The sequence below is a fragment of the Myotis daubentonii genome, chromosome 3 (genome assembly GCF_963259705.1).
Source record: "Myotis daubentonii chromosome 3, mMyoDau2.1, whole genome shotgun sequence".
Lineage (NCBI taxonomy): Eukaryota > Metazoa > Chordata > Mammalia > Chiroptera > Vespertilionidae > Myotis > Myotis daubentonii.
Window position 1 is genome coordinate 217,357,029 of NC_081842.1, and position 20,831 is coordinate 217,377,859.

Genomic DNA, 20,831 nt, shown 5'->3' on the forward strand with positions numbered 1-20,831 from the left:
CGAGCATTTTGGGGGGCACTGCTGCCTCAAGCTTTGTCTTCTTCCTGCCCCCCTTTCTGCCCCGTTTCCCAACCGGGAGCCTGGGGCTGGGGCTGCCTGTCCCAGGTGTGGGATGTGGGGGCCCTGCCGGGGTCATGTGGGGGTCCACCCCTCCATGGCCCTGCCCTCACCTTCCTGCCTCCGCCCCCACACAGGCCTCTCATTGCCAAGAAGAACCCAAAGATCCCCATGTCCAAAATGATGACCGTCCTGGGCGCCAAGTGGCGGGAGTTCAGTGCCAACAACCCTTTCAAGGGCAGCTCGGCGGCGGCGGCCGCGGCGGCCGTGGCTGCGGCCGTGGAGACGGTCACCATCGCCCCCCCGCTGGCTGTCAGCCCCCAGCAGGCGCCCCAGCCTGTGCCCATCCGCAAGGCCAAGACCAAAGAGGGCAAGGGTAAGGCTACGGGGGGTGGGCACCCAGCCTGCTGGCAGGAGCCCTTCCAGGCCTGTCTGACCTGGACCCACATGGCCCTTCTCGGCTGTACCGCAGGGGCACTGGCGCTCCCTTAGGGGCTGGGGAGAAGCGGGGGGCGGTGCTCAGAGCTTGGGGAGTTTTGCCCTGGCCCCTCCGACTCGGGCGTCAGGAAGGGCTGGGGAGGCCCAGGCTGCTGAGAGTCAGGGGGTCTCACGTGTGAGGCGGTGCCATTCCCAGGGAGAAGGGGCCAAGGTGAGCCCGTGACCCTCTTGCCCGAGCACTGGTGTGGTCAGGGCCGGCTTCCGGGGAGCCCTGGAAGGAGGTCCAGACACAAGTTGGCCTCAGTGGGGTGTCCGGTGGGTTACCAGGGACAGCAGAGGCTCTCTGCGACTTGACTTCCCCAGGGGCCTGCCTGGCTGGGGGTGCCTGGCCCGTGGCAGGTGGGCGCGCTGATCTCCCACGGCAGCTCAGCCTTTGGGTGCCCTGACTGGGCTCTGAGGGGGGACTCAGGGGGCTCGGGGACTCCTTGTTTCAGCCACAAGGAGCTTTGCCTCTGGGACGGTGTGGCCCTTGGCCAGGTCCCTGCAGGGCCCGGTGGGCAGTGACATGGGTCCCAGCCGGCTCCTGCTTGCCCCCTCGCTGGCCTCTGGCCTGCACACGGCCCTGCTTTCTCATTTCCTCTCGGGCTCCCGCGCTGAGCTATTGATTCCCTGGCCGCGTATTCAGAGCCTGAGAAATTGAAATAGATTTTCTTTGGCGGCGCTGAGGTCGCTGCCGGGCCCCCAGCCCCATCTCCCTGCACGTGATGCGGCTGGAGGTCGCTGCGCCCAGGCCCATCTCCCCTGGTCAGCCCCGGGGGAGGGGCGCTCGGGTCCTCACTCCCCAGATGGCTGATGGCTCTGTGGCCAATCCCACAAAACCCTCCATGGTGCTGGCCCCCAGGAGCCAGCATTTGGGGGGATGGCAGAGGTCAGGGTGGTCTTGAGGTGCCAGCGTCGCCCAGGCGTGGGGATAACCGAGGCTGGCAGCTTCCTGCCCCACAACAGCCCTCCAGGGCCCAGGGGTGGCCCAGAGGTGGGGGCCTCGGGGGTCCTGCTGGCCGTGGCTCCACTGGGGCAGGACAGGGCTCTTCCCGAGATGGCGGGGTTTCTGCTGTCCGAGAAGAGGGGCGTCCTGGTGCCCGGGGCAGAGCCTGGGCCGGGTTATTCTCTGGCCCCCCCCCCCACCACCACATGCTGTACAACTGCAGGCAGGGCTGACCTCTCTGAGCCCCTGTCTGCTCACGTGGAAAGGCCCACCACACACACGACCCTCTCCTGTCGCGTCGCTGTGCAGGGCCGGGCGTGCGGAAGAAGGTCAAAGGCTCCAAGGACGCCAAGAGGAAGGGCAAGGGCAAGAAGGCGGCGGGGCTCAAGTTCCGCTTCGGAGGGCTGGGCGGCAAGAGGAAGAAAGGCTCCTCGGTGAGCGAGGCCGTGTGTGTGGTGTGAGCGAGCGTGTGTGTGAGCGTATGTGTGAGCGTGTGTGTGAGCGTGTGTGTGAGCGTGTGTGTGTGAGCGTGTGTGTGTGAGCGTGTGTGTGAGCGTGTGTGAGCGTGTGTGTGTGAGCGTGTGTGTGTGAGCGTGTGTGTGAGCGAGCGTGTGTGTGAGCGTGTGTGTGAGCGTGTGTGTGAGCGTGTGTGTGTGAGCGTGTGTGTGAGCGTGTGTGTGTGAGCGTGTGTGTGAGCGTGTGTGTGTGAGCGTGTGTGTGAGCGTGTGTGTGAGCGTGTGTGAGCGTGTGTGTGAGCGTGTGTGAGCGTGTGTGTGTGAGCGTGTGTGTGAGCGTGTGTGTGAGGGTGTGAGAGTGAATGAGTGTGTGTGTGAGCGTGTGTGTGCGTGTGTGTGAGCGTGTGTGTGTGAGCGTGTGTGAGCGTGTGTGTGTGAGCGTGTGTGTGAGCGTGTGTGAGCGTGTGTGTGTGAGCGTGTGTGTGAGCGTGTGTGTGAGGGTGTGAGAGTGAGTGAATGAGTGTGTGTGTGTGTGTGTGTGTGTGAGAGCGTGTGTGTGAGCGAGCATGCGTGTATGAGGGTGTGTGTGAGGGTGTGAGAGTGAGTGAATGAGTGTGTGTGTGTGAGGGTGTGTGAAAGACCCGGTGGACGGGAAGGTGTCCGTGTGGGTGAGACAGCAAGCCCACGTGCACTCGGGTGTCTGTGGTGTGTGCATGTGCGCAGCCCTGAGGTGCGTTGGCATGTGCGTGCCAAGGTTGGGGTGCTGTGGAAAGCAGGGCTGGGCGGTGGGTTCATGCTCCTGAAGTGGCCTGGGGGCAGGTCCTCCTCCCTCCCACTCTCCTCCCCTTCTACCCACAGGCCTGCTGGGCCTCAGTTCCCCAACCTGCTGGTGAGGGGCTCAGGCTAGATCCTTCCCCAGGCCTGCAGCTGGGACTGGGCGTGGGGCCCACCCGCTGAACTGGGGCTCAGTCCTGGCTCTCGCTGCCCTCGGCTGCCACCCCATCTGGGCAGCAGGGGGGAGGGTCAGCTGGCCCCTGAGAGTCCTGGTGGGGCCTGGTGCCCAAGTCTGCGAGGCTGGGCCCCAGGAAGGTGGCCTGGAGGCAGGACCAGGCTGGCTCCCGTGTCCTTCTGGGGCCAGCTCTGCACCAGGTCAGACTGACCCCGAGGGAACCCACCGGGAGCACTTGGTCACTTCTCTGCCCTCCCTTCACCCCCCTCCTGCACGGGCACTTCTTTCCCTCGCCTCACCCCAGCCCTGCGGAGGCGCAGACATGGAAGGCATTTCCATGGGCAGAGGCAGCGGACAGGGCTTGGGTTGAGCTGCTCTGGAGGGAGCGTGAGCGGCAGGCGTGGCCCCGCGTGGAGCTGGGCAGCCGCTCGGCTCAGCAGATACTGGTGAGCACGTGCTGACGTGCTGGTCTCTGCTGAGCCGCGTGGCCCTGCTCCAGAGGCTCCGTCTGGAAGGGGTTTGGGCCTCGCACTGGGAGACAGCCAGCGACGGGCAGATGGCATGGGCCAGGCCTGGCACACAGGCAGTGCAACAGGTTCAGTTAAGGGGAGGCCTGGGGGAGGTGTCCTAGAGGGACCTGTAGGAGTTGGCAAGGCGGAGGGCATGGCCTGGGGAAGGCACTGAGCTCTCTGTGGGCTCAGAGCACGGCTTTGGGAGCGGGTAGGGCATTAGGCCGGGCCCCTGGGTTTCCAGCTGGAGGCAGAGACTAGATGAACCACACAGAGCCCTGTGCCCCCAGAGCCGCCATGGTGCCCTGCCCCACGCCCCTCTGCCCAGGCCAGGGAGGCCCTCGGGATGAGCCCCCGGCAGGTTCTGGGCTCACAGGGTCCTCCGCCCCTGCAGAGCGAGGAGGATGAGCGGGAGGAGTCGGACTTGGACAGCGCCAGCATCCACAGCTCCTCCGTGCGCTCCGAGTGCTCGGCAGCCCTGGGGAAGAGGAGCAAGAGGAGGCGCAAGAAGAGGAGGAGTAGGCCTTTCCGTCGGCGGGCCCCTGGCCGCCTGTGGATGTGGGGGTGCAGAGGTCCCTCGGGGAAGCCGGGGAGGTGTCCTCATGCCCAGCCTCCTCTGGCCTCAGCTGGGCAGTTCCCCTGTGCTCCCTCAGCCACCCTGGGGCCCTCGGTCAGGAGAGGGGGCCTGTCCCAGTGAGGCAGGGCAGGGGGGAGGAGGGCCAGGGCATTTGCACTAGCAGAGGGCACTGGAGAAGTGCCATCCATCAGCCATCACCCACCATTCAGTCATCCGCTCCTCTACCCACCTATCCCCTCACCCCTTCCCCTGCCTGTCCCACCTGTCATCCCTCCTTCCCTCTCTCCCTCCTCCCACCCTTCCTACCTTTCCTTCTATCCACCTTCTCTCCATCTCTTTACCCCTTTATTTCCTCAACCATTACCCCCAACTTTCATTCACCCTGTCTGTCCACCCACCACCCATTCCTCCAACATCTATTAAGTACCCCTGTGCTGGGGCGGCCTCAGGGGGAGACTGGTGGGGCCTTGGGAAGGGGGACGCAGCCCGCATGGCCGCCTCTGCCCCTTCCCAGTCGACGATGGTGACGGCTACGAGACAGACCACCAGGACTACTGCGAGGTGTGCCAGCAGGGCGGCGAGATCATCCTGTGCGACACCTGCCCGCGGGCCTACCACCTGGTCTGCCTGGACCCCGAGCTGGAGAAGGCCCCCGAGGGCAAGTGGAGCTGTCCGCACTGTGTAAGCAGCCCCGCGGGTCGGTCCGTGCCTGGCACCCAGACCCTGCGCTGGTCATCGGGGGACAGAACGTGGGGGTGCCGAGTGGGAGGGGGGGTCCCACGCAGGTGGAGGGTGTCTGGGCCCAGGGCACCTCCACCTGTACTTGTCCCCCCAGGAGAAGGAGGGGATCCAGTGGGAGCCGAAGGACGACGACGATGACGAGGAGGGCGGCGAGGAGGAGGACGACCACATGGAGTTCTGCCGAGTGTGCAAGGACGGCGGCGAGCTGCTCTGCTGCGACGCCTGCCCCTCCTCCTACCACCTGCACTGCCTCAACCCGCCGCTGCCCGAGATCCCAAACGGTGAATGGCTCTGCCCGCGCTGTACTGTGAGTGTTAACGCCCGCCCCGCGCGAACGCCCCGCCCCGCCGGCCAGGCCCCGCCCACCGCGCCCGGCCTGGCCGTCGGCCGCAAGACCCTGCGCTTAGAGGCCGGCGCAGGCCACGCCCCATAAAAGCCACGCCCACACCGGGCCAAGCCACGCCCCTAGCAGCACCACTCCACCCGCTGAGGCCCCACCCACGACGTTCCAAGCCTCACCCACCAAGGCCCCGCCCTTCTAGCCCCGCCCCCAAGCCTTTAGGTTAAGCCCGAGCCCCGCCCACCACCCGGAGTCCTGCCCCCGCCCCGCCCAGAGCCGGTCTGCGGCTCAATGCCCTTCAGACTCAGCTGCAGTTTTCTCACCGGGGCCTGCAAACAGCCGTTATGAAAAGAGACAGGTGGTGGCGATAATCCCAGCCTCCCACCACAGCCAACGTAGTGGGCATCCCTTTAAGGCTGACGGCGTTTCCCAGTGCGGGGCCTTTTGTTTCAACCAGTGAGCCACGCCAGCTGGGCTGATCCCCATTTTTAGATGAGCAAACGGGGCTCAGGGAGGTGAAGTGACTTGCCTAAGGCCACACAGCCACCGAACTGTCCACTCAGACCCACCCGGGGCCTGGCTCCTGTCCCAGAGCTGGGGTGTGAAAGGGTAGGAGGCCCCTGGGGCTGGCGCCTCAGTTTCTGAGGACACTCCCCACCGGTGCCCCCTAGTCACCAAATGCCACCTGCTCTGAGCTGTCCTCCGGGCCACCCTTGGGTCCTGGGCGGTGCTGTGGCCAGCAGCCCCCACATTCCGTGCACCTGGGCTCCTGTTTGTCTATGTGTGGGATGCATGCAGACCCACATGGCCCATCTGTGCACAGCACACGTGGGCCCCTGAGGACAGGTCTGTGCTGTGGGGTCACGGGGGTACTTCCTGACTCGGGGAGCAGTGCAGCTCCCCTGCCTGCTGTCACAGGAGCCTCCGGGCGGGGCCCTGCAGCTAAGCCCTGACCTGGGTGACCTTCCTCTCTCCACAGTGTCCGCCACTGAAGGGCAAAGTTCAGAGGATCCTACACTGGAGGTGGACGGAGCCCCCCACCCCCTTCATGGGGGGGCTGTCAGGGCCCGACATGGAGCCCAGCGTCCCCCCACCCAAGCCTCTGGAGGGCCTCCCGGAGAGGGAGTTCTTTGTCAAGTGGGCCGGGCTCTCCTACTGGCACTGCTCCTGGGTGAAGGAGCTGCAGGTGAGCCACCTGGGCAGGTGGGTGAGGCTCAGCTTCCTGTGCTGGGGAGGGCGAGGCAGAGGGCTGGGGCGCTGGGTCAGGGGGACAAGGGGGCCACAGCCCGTCTCCCTGGTAACCTCTGCCCCTCGGGGAGCAGCTGGAGCTGTACCACACGGTGATGTACCGCAACTACCAAAGAAAGAACGACATGGATGAGCCCCCGCCCTTCGACTACGGCTCTGGCGACGAGGACGGCAAGAGCGAGAAGAGGAAGAGCAAGGACCCGCTCCACGCCAAGATGGAGGAGCGCTTCTACCGCTACGGCATCAAGCCCGAGTGGATGATGATCCACCGCATCCTGAACCACAGGTGCGTGCGGGCGGGGTGCGGCCGAGCCTCGCGGAGGTGGGCGCCCCGGCGGGCCATGCCGCCCCTCGGCTCTGAAGACTGAGCACAGGGCCCGGATGTGTGTGTGTGTGTGTGTGTGTGGGGGGGGGGCGGGAGGAAGAGGCTGCGGCCCCGCCGTCGGGGATCTGGCCAGCGGAGGGGTTGTCACATGCACACGGGCACACGTCACACTTGCGGTGGGAGAACAGTTCCCAAGTCAGACATACAAAGGGGCAACGTGACCCGGAAGGAGCAGCCTGTGACACGGGCACCCAGCGGGCTCCTGTGCCCCGGGGTCTCCAGAAGAGGGCGCTGCACCTGCAGGAATCCCGTCCTTGTGGGCACCGCTCTTTCACTTTAAGTTATAAAAGAAACGCCTCTGGTCAGTGGGGAGAACGGTCGCACTCAGAGCCTCAGGTTTCTGTGTCCAGACCCGTGACTGCTGCGATTCTCGCTGCACCAGCCGATGGAGAGGACGCTGCTATGGCGGCCTCTCTGCCCCTCCCTCCCTCCCTCCCTCCCTCTCACTGGCCTGGTGGCTGGGGAAGGGGGCGTCCTGGGCCACGGCCGCTGCAGTGCCCCACCCTCCACCGTCTGTCCACTGTGTTGCAGCTTCGACAAGAAGGGGGACGTGCACTACCTGATCAAGTGGAAGGACCTGTCCTACGACCAGTGCACCTGGGAGATCGATGACATCGACATCCCCTGCTACGACAGCTTGAAGCAAGCCTACTGGGGCCACAGGTGGGCCGCCCGCCGGGCCCCGCCCCGGGCTCCCGCTCCTGCAGCCTGAGCTTCGCTCACCGGCACCCCGCCCTCTTCCCAGGGAGCTGATGCTGGGGGAGGACGCCCGGCTGCCCAAGAGGCTGGTCAAAAAGGGCAAGAAGCTGAAGGACGACAAGCAGGAGAGGCCGCCGGACACGCCCATCGTGGATGTGAGCGGGGACGGCAGCAGGGGGGTCGCCAGGGCCTCGCCCACGCAGTAGGGGATTGCCACGGCCTGCGGTTCAGACCACTCATGCCAGGCATCCCCCGGGGAGAGCTCACACCCTGTGTCCTAGGGCCCCACCTCACGCAGAGGGGCAGCTGTGGGGGACTGGGGCCTTGGCTTCCTGTGCAAGTTGCAGTGTGGGTTCTCTGTGCACAAACTGGGGGCCAGCGGCTCCACTTAGCTCATGGGCTTCCATTACTTTAGATGGGCTAATTGCAAGCATTTAAATAAAAAAGCGCGTCTAACTTCAGGGGCGTCACAGCCAATTACACACCAGTCTCACCTGTTCACAGGGAGAACCCCCCTTCCCTGGGGGATTGTGCTCACCAGGAAGGGGGTGGCGGTCTTGTGTTCATTTGGCAAACCTCTCTGGGGTGTCTGCCAGCACCTGGCCCTGGGGGGACAGGGACCTGACCTGTTTCAAGAACTGCCCACCCCCCACGGGCTACTGGTGTGTACACCTGGGACTGGGGTGCCAGGGAAGGTGACGGGGTCTGGCACATGAGGAGGACCCCTTGGAGGCCTTGAACTGCAGGGTAAAGGAAGCCGGGAGGGTGGGGTCTGGATCCTGAAGAGTCTGGGCGTGCATCAAGCAGGACTGAACACCCACCGTGTCCCAGGCACCGTATGGGGCTGGGCGGACGCAGTACTGAGCAGGACAATGTAGTGGCCACACCGGTGCTCAGGGTCAGATAACCTAACAGTGGGGAAACTGAACCGAGGGGAGGTAGGGGCGGCCACGGTGGGACACAGGTGGGAGTGAGAGAGGGCTCCTGGAGGAGGAGGCGTTTTGGCTAAGATCTGAGGGAGGACGGAGTTAGCAGCAGTGAGAGGAGTGGGAATGTGTGCCAATGGGAGGGGGCGCTCTGGTGGCCCAGGATGCAGGGTGTCTGACCCTCTGCCTCCCCACAGCCCACGGTCAAGTTCGACAAGCAGCCGTGGTACATTGACTCCACGGGGGGCACGCTGCACCCATACCAGCTGGAGGGCCTCAACTGGCTGCGCTTCTCCTGGGCCCAGGGCACCGACACCATCCTGGCCGATGAGATGGGTCTGGGCAAGACGGTGCAGACCATCGTCTTCCTCTACTCCCTGTACAAGGAGGTGGGGCCGCGGGGGCTGTGGGTGGGGGTGGGGTGGGGGAAGGTGGCGCCCGCTGAGGGCCGGCAGCCTCACCGCGCTGTCTCTGCAGGGCCACTCCAAGGGCCCGTACCTGGTCAGTGCGCCCCTGTCCACCATCATCAACTGGGAACGCGAATTCGAGATGTGGGCCCCTGACTTCTATGTGGTCACCTACACGGGGGACAAGGAGAGCCGCTCCGTCATCCGGGAGAACGAGTTCTCCTTTGAGGACAACGCTATTCGGAGTGGGAAGAAGGTGTTCCGCATGAAGGTGAGCCCCGCGTCCCTGGGAGGCCCTGTCTGCCTTGAGGCCACAGGGCTCTGCGGTCCATCGGGGTCCCTCCACTCAGGGTCTCCGCACATGGAGGCTTCTCTCCAGGCAGAGTTACCCCTGTACCGTGTCCTGGGGGGGCGGAGGGGGGCGGGTCACAGAGCAGGAACTCGGTCTCCCCAGTGTGTCGGCTGGACGCGCCCTCCCCGCTGGGAGACCCTCTCGAGCGGACCCTCCCTGCCTCATCCAGCTTCGGGGCTGCAGGCGGTCTCTGGCCCGCAGACACCTCACTGCAGTCGCCGCCCTGACTCTCACACGCTGTCCCCTTTGCGTCTTGGGTCTCATAAAGGCACATTCATTGGATTTAGGGCCCAACCTACTCCTCTTTTTTACTTTTTTAAGGTGGCGACTAATTCTTTTTTAAAAATGTTTTTATTGCTTTTTAAAGAGAGGAAGGGAGAGGAATAGAGAGGTAGAAAAACTGATGGGAAACATTGTCGATTGGCTGCCTCCTGCACACCCCCTACTGGGGATGGAGCCCGCAACCCGGGCATGTACCTTGAGTGGGAACTGAACTGTGACCTCCTGGTTCATAGGTCGACGCCCAGTCACTGACCAACACTGGCCGGGTTGTGGGCTTGACCTCACCTTAACTAATTACACCTGCAAAGGCCCTAGCTCCAAAAAAAGGGCCCCATTCTGAGGTTCTGAGTGAATTTTGCGGTGACATGACTCACCCGTGTGACCTCTGGCAAGTCACCTTGCCTGGGCGTCGTCTCGTGAACTGGAGGTGACAGTAGAGAGCGGTGGAGGGCGGGCGAGTGAGCAAGCACTGGGCAGGGGTCACCAGGTCTGGGCCAGCAGCTCTGGGGCGGGGCCTGAGCTGCATTTCTGACTGGGTCCCGGGTGATGCAGACGCCGTGGTCCCCGGACCACACTTTGAGAAGCGCCCCGGACAGCGCCTGGTGCGCGGCAGGTCCCGTGTCCTTCGTGCTCACACGAGCTGCAGTGCTGGGGGTGGGGAGGGTGGGGGGGGTGGGGGGGAGGGGGCTGGGCAGGGAAGGGAGCAGGGGGCTGAGACCTGTCTGGGGCTCTAGGACCTCGCGTGAGCTTGGGCTCCATCGTCCCACTGGCCTTGTCATAGGAAACAAATTCAGCAATAAAGTTATTAAGATTTTTAAATCGGCAGCTGCACTGCATTGAGCCCCACGTGCTGGGTCCCCTTCACTGTCCTGGCTCTGCCTTTTGTTGGCCACGGGGAACACTGTCCATCCTGGGACCCCAGAGCTGCAAATGGGACGGTGACAACGCGGCTGAATGGTGTGTGGGGGCGAGAGGAGGCCAGTGAGGACCGGGCCCCCCACGTGGCTGGTTCTGAAGGGTGACTGAGCTGGTTCCTTTCTCAGCACCAGGTCTCGGTGCGGGTGGTGCTCTGGGCCTCGGCCTGGTGGCCGGGTCTTCCGCTCGGTCCCGGGCCCCGCTGGGGGCTCCGGCTCCCCCTCCTCACCTCTGTCTCTGGAGACCTTGTCTCGTTTGCGCCCAAATGCTGCTCTTCCCTCCAGAAAGAAGTGCAGATCAAGTTCCACGTCCTGCTCACCTCCTACGAGCTCATCACCATCGACCAGGCCATCCTGGGCTCCATCGAGTGGGCCTGCCTCGTGGTGGACGAGGCCCACCGGCTCAAGAACAACCAGTCCAAGGTAGCGGCGCCGACCCCCGCCCCGCCGCCCGCCGCGCTAGCCAGGCCGCCGCGCCCCTGACCCCCTCGCCCCTCAGTTCTTCAGGGTCCTGAACAGCTACAAGATTGACTACAAGCTGCTGCTGACGGGGACCCCCCTGCAGAACAACCTGGAGGAGCTGTTCCACCTGCTCAACTTCCTGACTCCAGAGCGGTTCAAGTGAGCGGGGTGGGCGGGGCAGCGGGTGGGCGGGGCAGCGGGTGGGCGGGGCAGCGGGTGGGCGGGGCAGCGGGTGTGTGTGGGGGGGAAAGGGGGCGGGGGGAGGGGGTGGGGGCGGGGGGCAGTGGGTGGGCGGGGCAGCAGGTGTGTGTGGGGCGGGGCAGGGTGGGCGGGGCAGGGTGGGCGGGGCAGCGGGTGGGCGGCTGGGCGGGGCAGCAGGGCAGGGCAGGGCGGGCGGGGCAGCGGGCGGGGCGGGGGCGGGGCGGGGGCGGGGCAGCGGGAAGAAGTGTCCCTGTCCTGCTCCAGGCCACTCACTGGGCTGGGGTCTCTCATCACTAAATGGGAGCGTTAGCCGTGCCCACCTCATGACTTGCGTGGAGGGGCCACCGGCCGAGCACTTGGGAAAAATCCTGTTTTTCCTCGAATCTTCCCCAGATGGCCCCCAAGTCCTCTAGGGGTCCTGTCCCTGCCCCCACACCCCAGGCTCGTTGCTTTCCCTCCACAAAGACCGGAAGTGACCACACGGGTGACAGAGAGGGGAGGGAGGAGGCCGGGGTGGTGATGGAGAGGAGGAGGAAGGCTGAGTGCCGGTCAGTGGAACCTCCTTCCCCGCCTCCTTGTGTTCACCTGGCCCCCATTTTCTTGCCCAGACTGGGGGCTCAGGGTGGAGGAGGGTATCCTGTGGGGTGAGAGCTGTGATGTGTGGGTGACACAGGCATAGGCGGACGCTGAAAGGACCCTTGGGCAGGGCCAGGGCTGCCCGGCCCCCCTGGCCCACCAGCCAGCCGGCCTCCCTGTGACCCTCTGGCAGGTGGCCGGGCCTGGCTGGCCCACTCCCTCCCCCAATCCTGACTCCCTCTGCAGAGGGGCTTTGGCCTGCTCTGGTCCTGCTTCTGGCTCTCATCCCAGCTCTTTGTTGCAGCAACCTGGAGGGCTTCCTGGAGGAGTTTGCAGACATCTCCAAAGAAGACCAGATCAAGAAGCTGCACGACCTGCTGGGGCCGCACATGCTGAGGCGGCTCAAGGCTGACGTGTTCAAGAACATGCCGGCCAAGACCGAGCTGATCGTCCGCGTGGAGCTGAGTCAGATGCAGAAGTGAGTGGGGGCTCGGCCTGCGGGGGGCCTGCCCTGGAGCCCCCCCCCCCCCCCCCGTTTCCTGGGCCCCACTGGCCTTCTTTCCCGGATGGCTGGCCTGGACTCACCTCCCACACTCTTCCATCTGAGGCTGCTTCTCCGATTTCAGCGACCAGGGTCTGGGGCGGCCTGAGTTCTGTGTCCCCCAGGAGCTTGCTGGGGGACTCTAGGCCTGTGGCTTCACCTCTCGGGGCTCCCCTTGCCTCTGTAAGTGGGTGCTGGGCCCCCAGTCCCCAGCCCCCCGCAGAAAGCCCTCTGGGAGGCTGGCGTGGCCGGTGTCAGCCGCCTCTCCTCCATGCCGTGCTCTGCTGCAGGAAGTACTACAAGTTCATCCTCACGCGGAACTTCGAGGCGCTGAACTCCAAGGGGGGCGGGAACCAGGTGTCGCTGCTCAACATCATGATGGACCTGAAGAAGTGTTGCAACCATCCCTACCTCTTCCCTGTGGCTGCTGTGGTAGGTGCCCGTGGCTGCTGTGGTAGGTGCCCGTGGCTGCTGTGGTAGGTGCCAGTGGCTGCCGTGGTAGGTGCCCATGGCCGCATGGTAGGTGCCCATGGCTGCTGTGGGAGGAGCCCGTGGCTGCTGTGGTACGTGTCCATGGCTGCTGTGGTGCTTCTTGACCTTGAGGACCTGGAGGTGATGCGGGTCCTCATTGTGCCAGAAGTTTCTGAAAACCTGCCTCCGTCTGCTGCTCGGGCAGGCCCTCTCCTTCCCTGGGCCCCTCCTGTGACCCATCAAGCCGTGGGGAGCATTGGGTCCCCCCGAGGTTCCCCAGGCCATGGTTCTGAGGGCTGACCTGGCTGCACTCAGGCACCAAGGGCGTCGGGAAGGCCGGGGAGGGGCCCCCGCTGACTCTGATGTGCAACCCTGCGGGGCAGACGGGGCCCTGGCTCCAGCCCTGGGGTCTCCGCATTGACTGGTCCTCAGGAGCCTCAGCTTTTCCGCTGTAAAATGGGACAATAGCAGCATCTCCCTGAAGGCGAGAACCAGACGAGACGGTGCCATAAAGTGCCCTCACGGAGAGCCTGGCGCGTCCGTTCTCAGAGCACTAGCCTTTGTCACGCCTGGTGCTGCTGTTCCGGTTCGACTTTAAACCCTTGCTGGTTCCCCCGCCCCCGAGGAAGAGGCCAGCGCAGAGCTGGGGTGGCAGGCCGTGCGGCGGGCGACCCCAGGCTGCTCTCACCACTCCGGCCTGGCAGAGGCCTTCTGACTGACGTTCCGCCCGCCGGGGCTCAGGGCTGGCCTTGCTGGCATCCGCCCTACAGACCCCGGTACCCAGGCCACTCCTGCAGGTCCTGGAGGGGTGTTAACAGCAGGGAGTCGGAGGGCGGGCCGGCAGGTCGGAGCCCTGCCTGGGCCGGGGTGCCGAGCCAGAGGGGAGGGGGCGCCCCAGGCCCACCTTCCGCTGCGTCCGCAGGAGGCCCCCGTCCTGCCCAACGGCTCCTACGACGGCAGCTCCCTGGTCAAGTCCTCGGGGAAGCTCATGCTGCTGCAGAAGATGCTCCGGAAGCTGCGGGACGAAGGGCACCGCGTGCTCATCTTCTCCCAGGTGAGCGCCCAGGTGTCTGCCTGGCCCCCGCGCCCCCTGGCGTCCCCCCCACCCCCACACCGAGGGCACGACCTGCTGGCAGCCCGTCGGGGTCAGGGCTGCTGCTGCTCCCGTGCGGCTGCGTGCCCGGTGGCTCCTCTGTGCCCTGCATGCCGCGGCCAGGGAGAGCCGGCTGGGGCCCAGCTCAAGGCGCCGGGCACCCTGGCGGTCAGGACCGCCTGCCCCCCCTGGCGAGCTCCTGAAGCAGGCGGGCCTGCCTTCCTCTCCGGGCTGGTGCCACAGCCCCGCCCCTCATCCCTGCAGCCTGGCCTCTCAGGAACACGGGGCCCTGGGGGGTGGGGGGTTCGGGCGGCGCCGCCCCAGGCCCTCCCTCCAGCTCCATCCTGAAGTTACACCGGTGGAGGCGCTGTGGGTGGTGAGGCAGGGCTGCCCAGCCTCGGGCTTGTGCGTCTCTGCACCCAGGGCTCCTTCGTCCCTCCTGGCACCTGTCATACCTCCGGCTCTGTGCTAGGCATGGGGGGGGGGGGGGTCCCTGTCCTCAGACAGTCAGGGTCCTTGTGGGAGTCAGCGGTAGAGGTCTGCCCCAAACCTGTTCCCCGCAGATGACCAAGATGCTGGACCTCCTGGAGGACTTCCTGGAGTACGAGGGCTACAAGTACGAGCGGATCGACGGCGGCATCACCGGGGGCCTCCGGCAGGAGGCGATCGACAGATTCAACGGTACCCACCCCACCCGGGCTCCTGATGGGGACCGGAAGCAGACCATTCCTTAACCCGAGTCCTCACAGCTGCCCCTTAGTTTTATGCTAAAAGGAATTTATCCCATGGGCCCTCCGGGGGGCCTGCCAGGTGTTGGGGTGCCCGGTAGGTAACAGGAGGAAGGCAGAGGGGTGGGAAGTAGCACCTTTGTGACGAGTGGAGCTGGTGCCCAGGGGCTGGCCGGCCTGCGGGCCCTAACCTCGCACTAGGTCGCCCGCCAGCGACAAGCCGTGCAGGGCAGGCCGAGCGCGCTGGCTCTGGGCTGCTGCCCAGGGGACCGTGGACGGGCCCGGCCACGTGCCCACACCCGCCTGCCCTGCTCCTGGCCTGGGGAGGAGAGGTGCGGGCGGGAGGCGGGAGTGAGCTGGGAGTGAAGGGCCGTGGAGTGGGAGGTGCCAGCTGAACCAGGGCGTCCAGTGGCCGGTCTGCAGCAGGTCGCCGTGGACTCCGTTTCCCCGGGCCCGTGGCCGTTTCCCGGCATCTACGCTCAGAACAGGCTGGGGCCCCGCTGTCCGAACACCCCAAGCAGCCACGCCTGTGCCCACTCATGTCAGACGGGGGGCGAACACAGAACATCTAGACGTGGCCACGCGTGGTGGGGGTGGCTGAGGCATCGGGCAGTCGGGGACCTGTTTGCAGCTCTGTGGGTGCTCTGGTCAGTCCTGGGTCACTTAACAAAGGGCCCCGGGGGGCCTGAGAGCCTGGGGGTTGCTGTGGGGCAGCCCAGGCCCCGGGCTGTGGCCCTGAGCGGCTCTGGGGCCCTCACAGCATCATGGGCCGGGGAGCCCTGAGGGCACAGGAGCCGAGCTCTCCCGGCCTCGTCAGGGGCTCTGCCTGCACTTGCTGGCTGCCTGCAGCTTAGCTTTGCTCGTCTGGGCTCAGAAAGCCGACTCCCTCCTCTTTCTGGCTCCTCCTGTCGGGTCAGGGCTCAGCTCGGGTGGCTCAGGTGGGCTGCTCTGTCCCCACCCTGTCCCCACCCGCACTCAGCTGCCCGGCACCCACCTCTCCTCAGCCCCGGGGGCCCAGCAGTTCTGCTTTCTCCTCTCCACCCGGGCGGGCGGCCTGGGCATCAACCTGGCCACAGCGGACACGGTCATCATCTACGACTCGGACTGGAACCCGCACAATGACATCCAGGTCTGTGGCCCTGACGCCCAACCGCCGCAGCCTGTGGGCCCCCTCACCCCTAGTTTTGTGGCACTCCCCCCCTTCCCCCGCCCCCAGTGTCTCAGGCCCCTGCTTCCCCCCGGGCCGGCCCTGGGGATCTCAGCCCCAAGAGGGGCCTGGAGAGGCGAGTGGAGGCTCTGGCCACCCCTCCAGCTCCTCACTGTACAAAGGAGGAAACAGGCCCAGAGAGGGCAGGGGACGTGTCCAAGGACACACAGCAGTCTGTCATCACCCCAGGACCAAGGCCATCGAGGAGGCAGGATGGGGAGTCAGTCCTGAGACCCAAAGGGGCCAGGTTGGGATGGGACAGGAGCACAGAGTGGGGACAAGGCCTGCTGGAGGCGGGGGGATGAAGAGGGAGAAGGGCAGTGAAGCAGGTGGGAAAGAATGGGGAGGCTGGAGGGAGGAGCCCTGGCCACGCCCTGTGGGGCAGGGACACACACACACACACATGCACACGCACACACACGCACTGGACACTATGCTCTAGGGCAGTGATGGCGAACCTTTTGAGCTCGGCGTGTCAGCATTTTGAAAAACCCTAACTTAACTCTGGTGCCGTGTCACATAGAGAAATTTTTTGATATTTGCAACCATAGTAAAGCAAAGATTTATATTTTTGATATTTATTTTATATATTTAAATGCCATTTAACAAAGAAAAATCAACCAAAAAAATGAGTTTGCATGTCACCTCTGACACGCGTGTCATAGGTTCGCCATCACTGCTCTAGGGGCACACACAGGCTTGTGTCTCACACACAGGCGTGTGCACCTATGCAGTCACCACGAAGATGCAATCACTCTGGGCCACCTGACGCCGGGCGGGTGCACAGAGCCTTGGCTCCGATCGTGCTGGGCAGCTTCCGGCCTCGCTGCCCTCACGGGGTGGCCGTGCGTCCCCGGCAGTCCCCATTGGCTCCCTCCCGGGGAGGCACAGCCCCCACCACCCCTGAGCCCCATCAGAGCCCCTTGTGGCTTCTTTGCAGCCAGCACACTGGCCACGCTGCCCCTCGCACCCCCCCGCACCCCCACACCCGCGCCAGTTCACCTGCCCAGGCCCCAGGCCCCTGCGAGGCTGCATGCGGGCAGTGCCCACAGTGACCCTGGCGCATGCACGTCTCCACGCAAAGCCCCACGCCCGTCCCACGCAGGGCACGCTCACGAGCACACCTGCATGCCCCCCTCGTGGTGCCGGCCGTGACCCACAGCCGAGCCCCGGGCGCTGAGCCGCGGGTCGCCCCCAGGCCTTCAGCCGCGCCCACCGCATCGGGCAGAACAAGAAGGTGATGATCTACCGCTTCGTGACGCGGGCCTCGGTGGAGGAGCGCATCACGCAGGTGGCCAAGCGCAAGATGATGCTCACCCACCTGGTGGTGCGGCCCGGCCTGGGCTCCAAGTCGGGCTCCATGACCAAGCAGGAGCTGGACGACATCCTCAAGTTCGGCACCGAGGAGCTCTTCAAGGACGACGTGGAGGGTGGGTGTCGGCCTGGGGGTGCCCAGCCCCAGCCTCTCCCCTCTCCCCTCCCCTCCTGTCTCCTGGCCAGCGGCAGGGCCAGGGCGGGTCTCTGGGCACTGTCCCCGGCCTGCAGCTCCTCCGCCTCTGCCCACAGGCATGATGTCTCAGGGCCAGAGGCCCATCACACCCATCCCCGATGTCCAGTCCTCCAAGGGGGGCGCCCTGGCCGCCAGCGCCAAGAAGAAGCATGGCAGCACCCCGCCAGGTACCCGCCCCCCCCCCCCCGTCCCAGCCCCTCCTGCGCCTGCAGAAGGCCTTCCCGGCACCAGGCTACCCGTGGAGTTTGCCGTGTCCCCTGCTCCCCCTCCCCCTTGCATGCCCGTGACTGCCAGGGGCGGGCAGTGGGGCCGTGGCAGTGGGGGTTCGCTCTCTGGTCCCCATTTTCCGCCGCAGCCCCTGCGGGGACTGGGAAGAACCACGGTCGGGACTCGAGGGGGGCCCCGCGGCTCCTGGGCACCCCATCTGTCCTCCGACTCTGCACCCTGCCTCTCCCAGGTGACAACAAGGACGTGGAGGACAGCAGTGTGATCCACTACGACGACGCGGCCATCTCCAAGCTGCTGGACCGCAACCAGGACGCCACGGACGACACGGAGCTGCAGAACATGAATGAGTACCTGAGCTCCTTCAAGGTGGCGCAGTACGTGGTGCGCGAGGAGGACGGCGTGGTAGGTCCCGGCCCGGCCACCCTCCAGCCCCGGGGCCTGGGGTCCAAGGCCTTCCCAGCCCTGCCCACTGCCCCGCCCCTGCCCCTCCCTCCGCCCTCTCCCCCTCGGGGCCAGCACCAGGTCCCCCTGGACCACTCCTTCAGGGCACGCCGGCCACACCTGTCCTCTCCGCAAACCCCTGTTACCCCCAAAGGCCAGCTCCTGGGTCTCCCCTCCTCAGCTCGGCACCCGCCATGCAGCCTGTGGTGTGCTTGTCCCCCACAGCCAGTTTCCCTTAGAGCCTGGGAGCCCCTGAGGGCAGGCGGGCTCATTCCACTCTGCACTCGGCCAGGGAATCCTTGGGGAGTGAATGGAGGGATGAACGGAGGGATGGTGGTGACTGACGGGGCAGGAAGCTGGGCTGATCAGGGAAGGCTTCCTGGAGGAGGCAGGCTTTTCAATTCATCCTTGACCCCTAAATGAGAGGGCCCCTCCCTGGGCTCCTCCTCCCCCTGTGGCTGTGTCTGCTGGCCCCGCCTCACCCCCCCCCCCCCCCCCCGCCTGTGTCTCAGGAGGAGGTGGAGCGGGAGATCATCAAGCAGGAGGAGAACGTGGACCCGGACTACTGGGAGAAGCTGCTCCGGCACCACTACGAGCAGCAGCAGGAGGACCTGGCCCGCAACCTGGGCAAGGGCAAGCGCATCCGCAAGCAGGTCAACTACAACGACACGTCCCAGGAGGACCAGGGTGCGTGTCCGGCTCGGAGGGTGCGCAGTGCCTCGGGGCAGAGGGCCTCGGGCAGGGTTCTGGCAGGTCAGAGAGGGACCCCGTGGCAGGAGCCCCTGGGGCCGGGGAGCAGGAGCTGTGTGGGACCGGCCTGAGTGGGAGGCTGTGGGGAATTGGGGGCCAGTGTGGGCTGCTGGGTGTTTGGGGGACAAGATGTGTGGTGACCCAGTGACTTCTCTGCCAGCGGTGTGACCGGGGCAGGCCTCAGCTTCCCCATCTGTAAAATGGGTGGAGAATGGTCTAGCCCTTGGGAAGCAGCGTTGCTGTTGATATTAGGCCGCGAGGCGGTTTTCATGGCCACTTACTGGGCTGGGGCTTAGGGCCTCGGCGTGGCCCAGAGGGTGGGGGCCGGGGGGCTGCTGGCACCTCATCCTGTGCCCCCTGCCGCCCCCAGAGTGGCAGGACGAGCTCTCGGACAACCAGTCCGAGTACTCCATCGGCTCCGAGGACGAGGACGAGGACTTTGAGGAAAGGCCGGAAGGGCAGAGTGAGTCTCGCTGCGGCCGGGGCTGGGGCGAGGCTGCGCGGGGAGCTGGCGGCCAGCCTGGGGGCTTTGGGGCGTGGGGACAGGCTCGAGAGCAGCTTCGGGGTCACCCCGAGGGATCCCCGTTCTGGGCGAGTTGGCGGAGAGGGTGGTGTCCGATGGCTCTGGGCCCGCTGACAGGTGGGGGGGCCTGCTCCCCAGGTGGCCGGCGACAGTCCCGGAGGCAGCTGAAGAGTGACCGGGACAAGCCCCTCCCGCCTCTTCTCGCCCGCGTAGGAGGCAACATTGAGGTGGGGCCCCGCTCCCCCATGTCCAGTCCTCCGCCCTATGTCCAGTCCTCCGCCCCATGCCCAGCTCCCCCATGTCCAGTCCTCCGCCCCATGCCCAGCTCCCCCATGTCCAGTCCTCCGCCCCATGCCCAGCTCCCCCCATGTCCAGTCCTCCGCCCCATGCCCAGCTCCCCCATGTCCAGTCCTCCGCCCATGCCCAGCTCCCCCCCATGTCCAGTCCTCCGCCCCATGCCCAGCTCCCCCATGTCCAGTCCTCTGCCCCATGCCCAGCTCCCCCATGTCCAGTCCTCCGCCCATGCCCAGCTCCCCCCCATGTCCAGTCCTCCGCCCCATGTCCAGCTCCCCCCATGTCCAGTCCTCCGCCCCATGTCCAGCTCCCCCCATGTCCAGTCCTCCGCCCCATGCCCAGCTCCCCCCATGTCCAGTCCTCCGCCCCATGCCCAGCTCCCCCATGTCCAGTCCTCCGCCCATGCCCAGCTCCCCCCCATGTCCAGTCCTCCGCCCCATGTCCAGCTCCCCCCATGTCCAGTCCTCCGCCCCATGTCCAGCTCCCCCCATGTCCAGTGCTCCGCCCCATGCCCAGCTCCCCCATGTCCAGTCCTCCGCCCATGCCCAGCTCCCCCCCATGTCCAGTCCTCCGCCCCATGTCCAGCTCCCCCCATGTCCAGTCCTCCGCCCCATGTCCAGCTCCCCCCATGTCCAGTCCTCCGCCCCATGTCCAGCTCCCCCCATGTCCAGTCCTCCGCCCCATGCCCAGCTCCCCCATGTCCAGTCCTCCGCCCCATGCCCAGCTCCCCCATGTCCAGTCCTCCGCCCATGCCCAGCTCCCCCCCATGTCCAGTCCTCCGCCCCATGCCCAGCTCCCCCATGTCCAGTCCTCCGCCCATGCCCAGCTCCCCCCCCATGTCCAGTCCTCCGCCCCATGTCCAGCTCCCCCCATGTCCAGTCCTCCGCCCCATGTCCAGCTCCCCCCCATGCCCAGCTCTCTTTCGCCCGATTTATCTTGTCACCTCTTGGAACAAAAAGCTCACCCCTGCTGCCCGCCCCCCGGGGGGTGGAGGCCAGGCAGGAAGTGGGGGGTCTGGGGGTCTGTGCAGGGTCCCAGCAAGTGGAGGTGGGGCTGGGATGGACCCTGGGTCTAGGCCTCCCCTCTCGGTGCCCTCCTTCTCCCCCTGCCCCCTCCCTGCCCCCCCCCCGCCCCTCCCGCCCCCCTCCCGATTCTCGGCTCCCGCCCTCAGGTGCTGGGCTTCAACGCCCGCCAGCGGAAGGCCTTTCTGAACGCCATCATGCGCTGGGGGATGCCGCCCCAGGACGCCTTCAACTCCCACTGGCTGGTGCGGGACCTGCGGGGCAAGAGCGAGAAGGAGTTCAGGTAAAGGGGCTGAGGGCCAGGCTCCAGCGGGCGGCCGCACACCGGCGGGTTCTGCTCCCGCCGGGCTCGGGCCTGGGGAATTCACTGCCCTCTGGTCTGTGGGGGGCTGGCTCCAGGCCTGGGCGGGGCCGGGCTGTCCTAGAGGGTCCCCTGCAGGGGAGCCCCCCGCCCTTCCCGGGCCCTGACGGGGGCCGGGTTGGGAGGTGGGGGAGGGACGATGATTCCAGCCAGGCGAGC

General features: G+C 66.1%; 1 protein-coding gene across 1 annotated transcript in view; it reads left to right on the forward strand.

Annotated features, from left to right (window-relative positions):
* The window catches only part of CHD5 (chromodomain helicase DNA binding protein 5), a 51,924-nt gene that overhangs the window by 20,800 nt on the left and 10,293 nt on the right, over positions 1-20,831 (forward strand). The window contains exons 5-29 of the mRNA XM_059691509.1: positions 195-433; positions 1,790-1,914; positions 3,788-3,911; positions 4,485-4,651; positions 4,806-5,018; positions 6,031-6,237; positions 6,374-6,585; positions 7,216-7,347; positions 7,430-7,538; positions 8,507-8,698; positions 8,787-8,987; positions 10,550-10,687; positions 10,764-10,885; positions 11,808-11,981; positions 12,335-12,476; positions 13,438-13,569; positions 14,172-14,289; positions 15,341-15,465; positions 16,742-16,973; positions 17,110-17,220; positions 17,511-17,683; positions 18,235-18,409; positions 18,843-18,935; positions 19,134-19,222; positions 20,461-20,594. Coding sequence (XP_059547492.1) covers positions 195-433; positions 1,790-1,914; positions 3,788-3,911; positions 4,485-4,651; positions 4,806-5,018; positions 6,031-6,237; positions 6,374-6,585; positions 7,216-7,347; positions 7,430-7,538; positions 8,507-8,698; positions 8,787-8,987; positions 10,550-10,687; positions 10,764-10,885; positions 11,808-11,981; positions 12,335-12,476; positions 13,438-13,569; positions 14,172-14,289; positions 15,341-15,465; positions 16,742-16,973; positions 17,110-17,220; positions 17,511-17,683; positions 18,235-18,409; positions 18,843-18,935; positions 19,134-19,222; positions 20,461-20,594 — 3,879 coding nt within the window. The remainder of the gene's footprint in view (positions 1-194; positions 434-1,789; positions 1,915-3,787; positions 3,912-4,484; positions 4,652-4,805; positions 5,019-6,030; positions 6,238-6,373; positions 6,586-7,215; positions 7,348-7,429; positions 7,539-8,506; positions 8,699-8,786; positions 8,988-10,549; positions 10,688-10,763; positions 10,886-11,807; positions 11,982-12,334; positions 12,477-13,437; positions 13,570-14,171; positions 14,290-15,340; positions 15,466-16,741; positions 16,974-17,109; positions 17,221-17,510; positions 17,684-18,234; positions 18,410-18,842; positions 18,936-19,133; positions 19,223-20,460; positions 20,595-20,831) is intronic.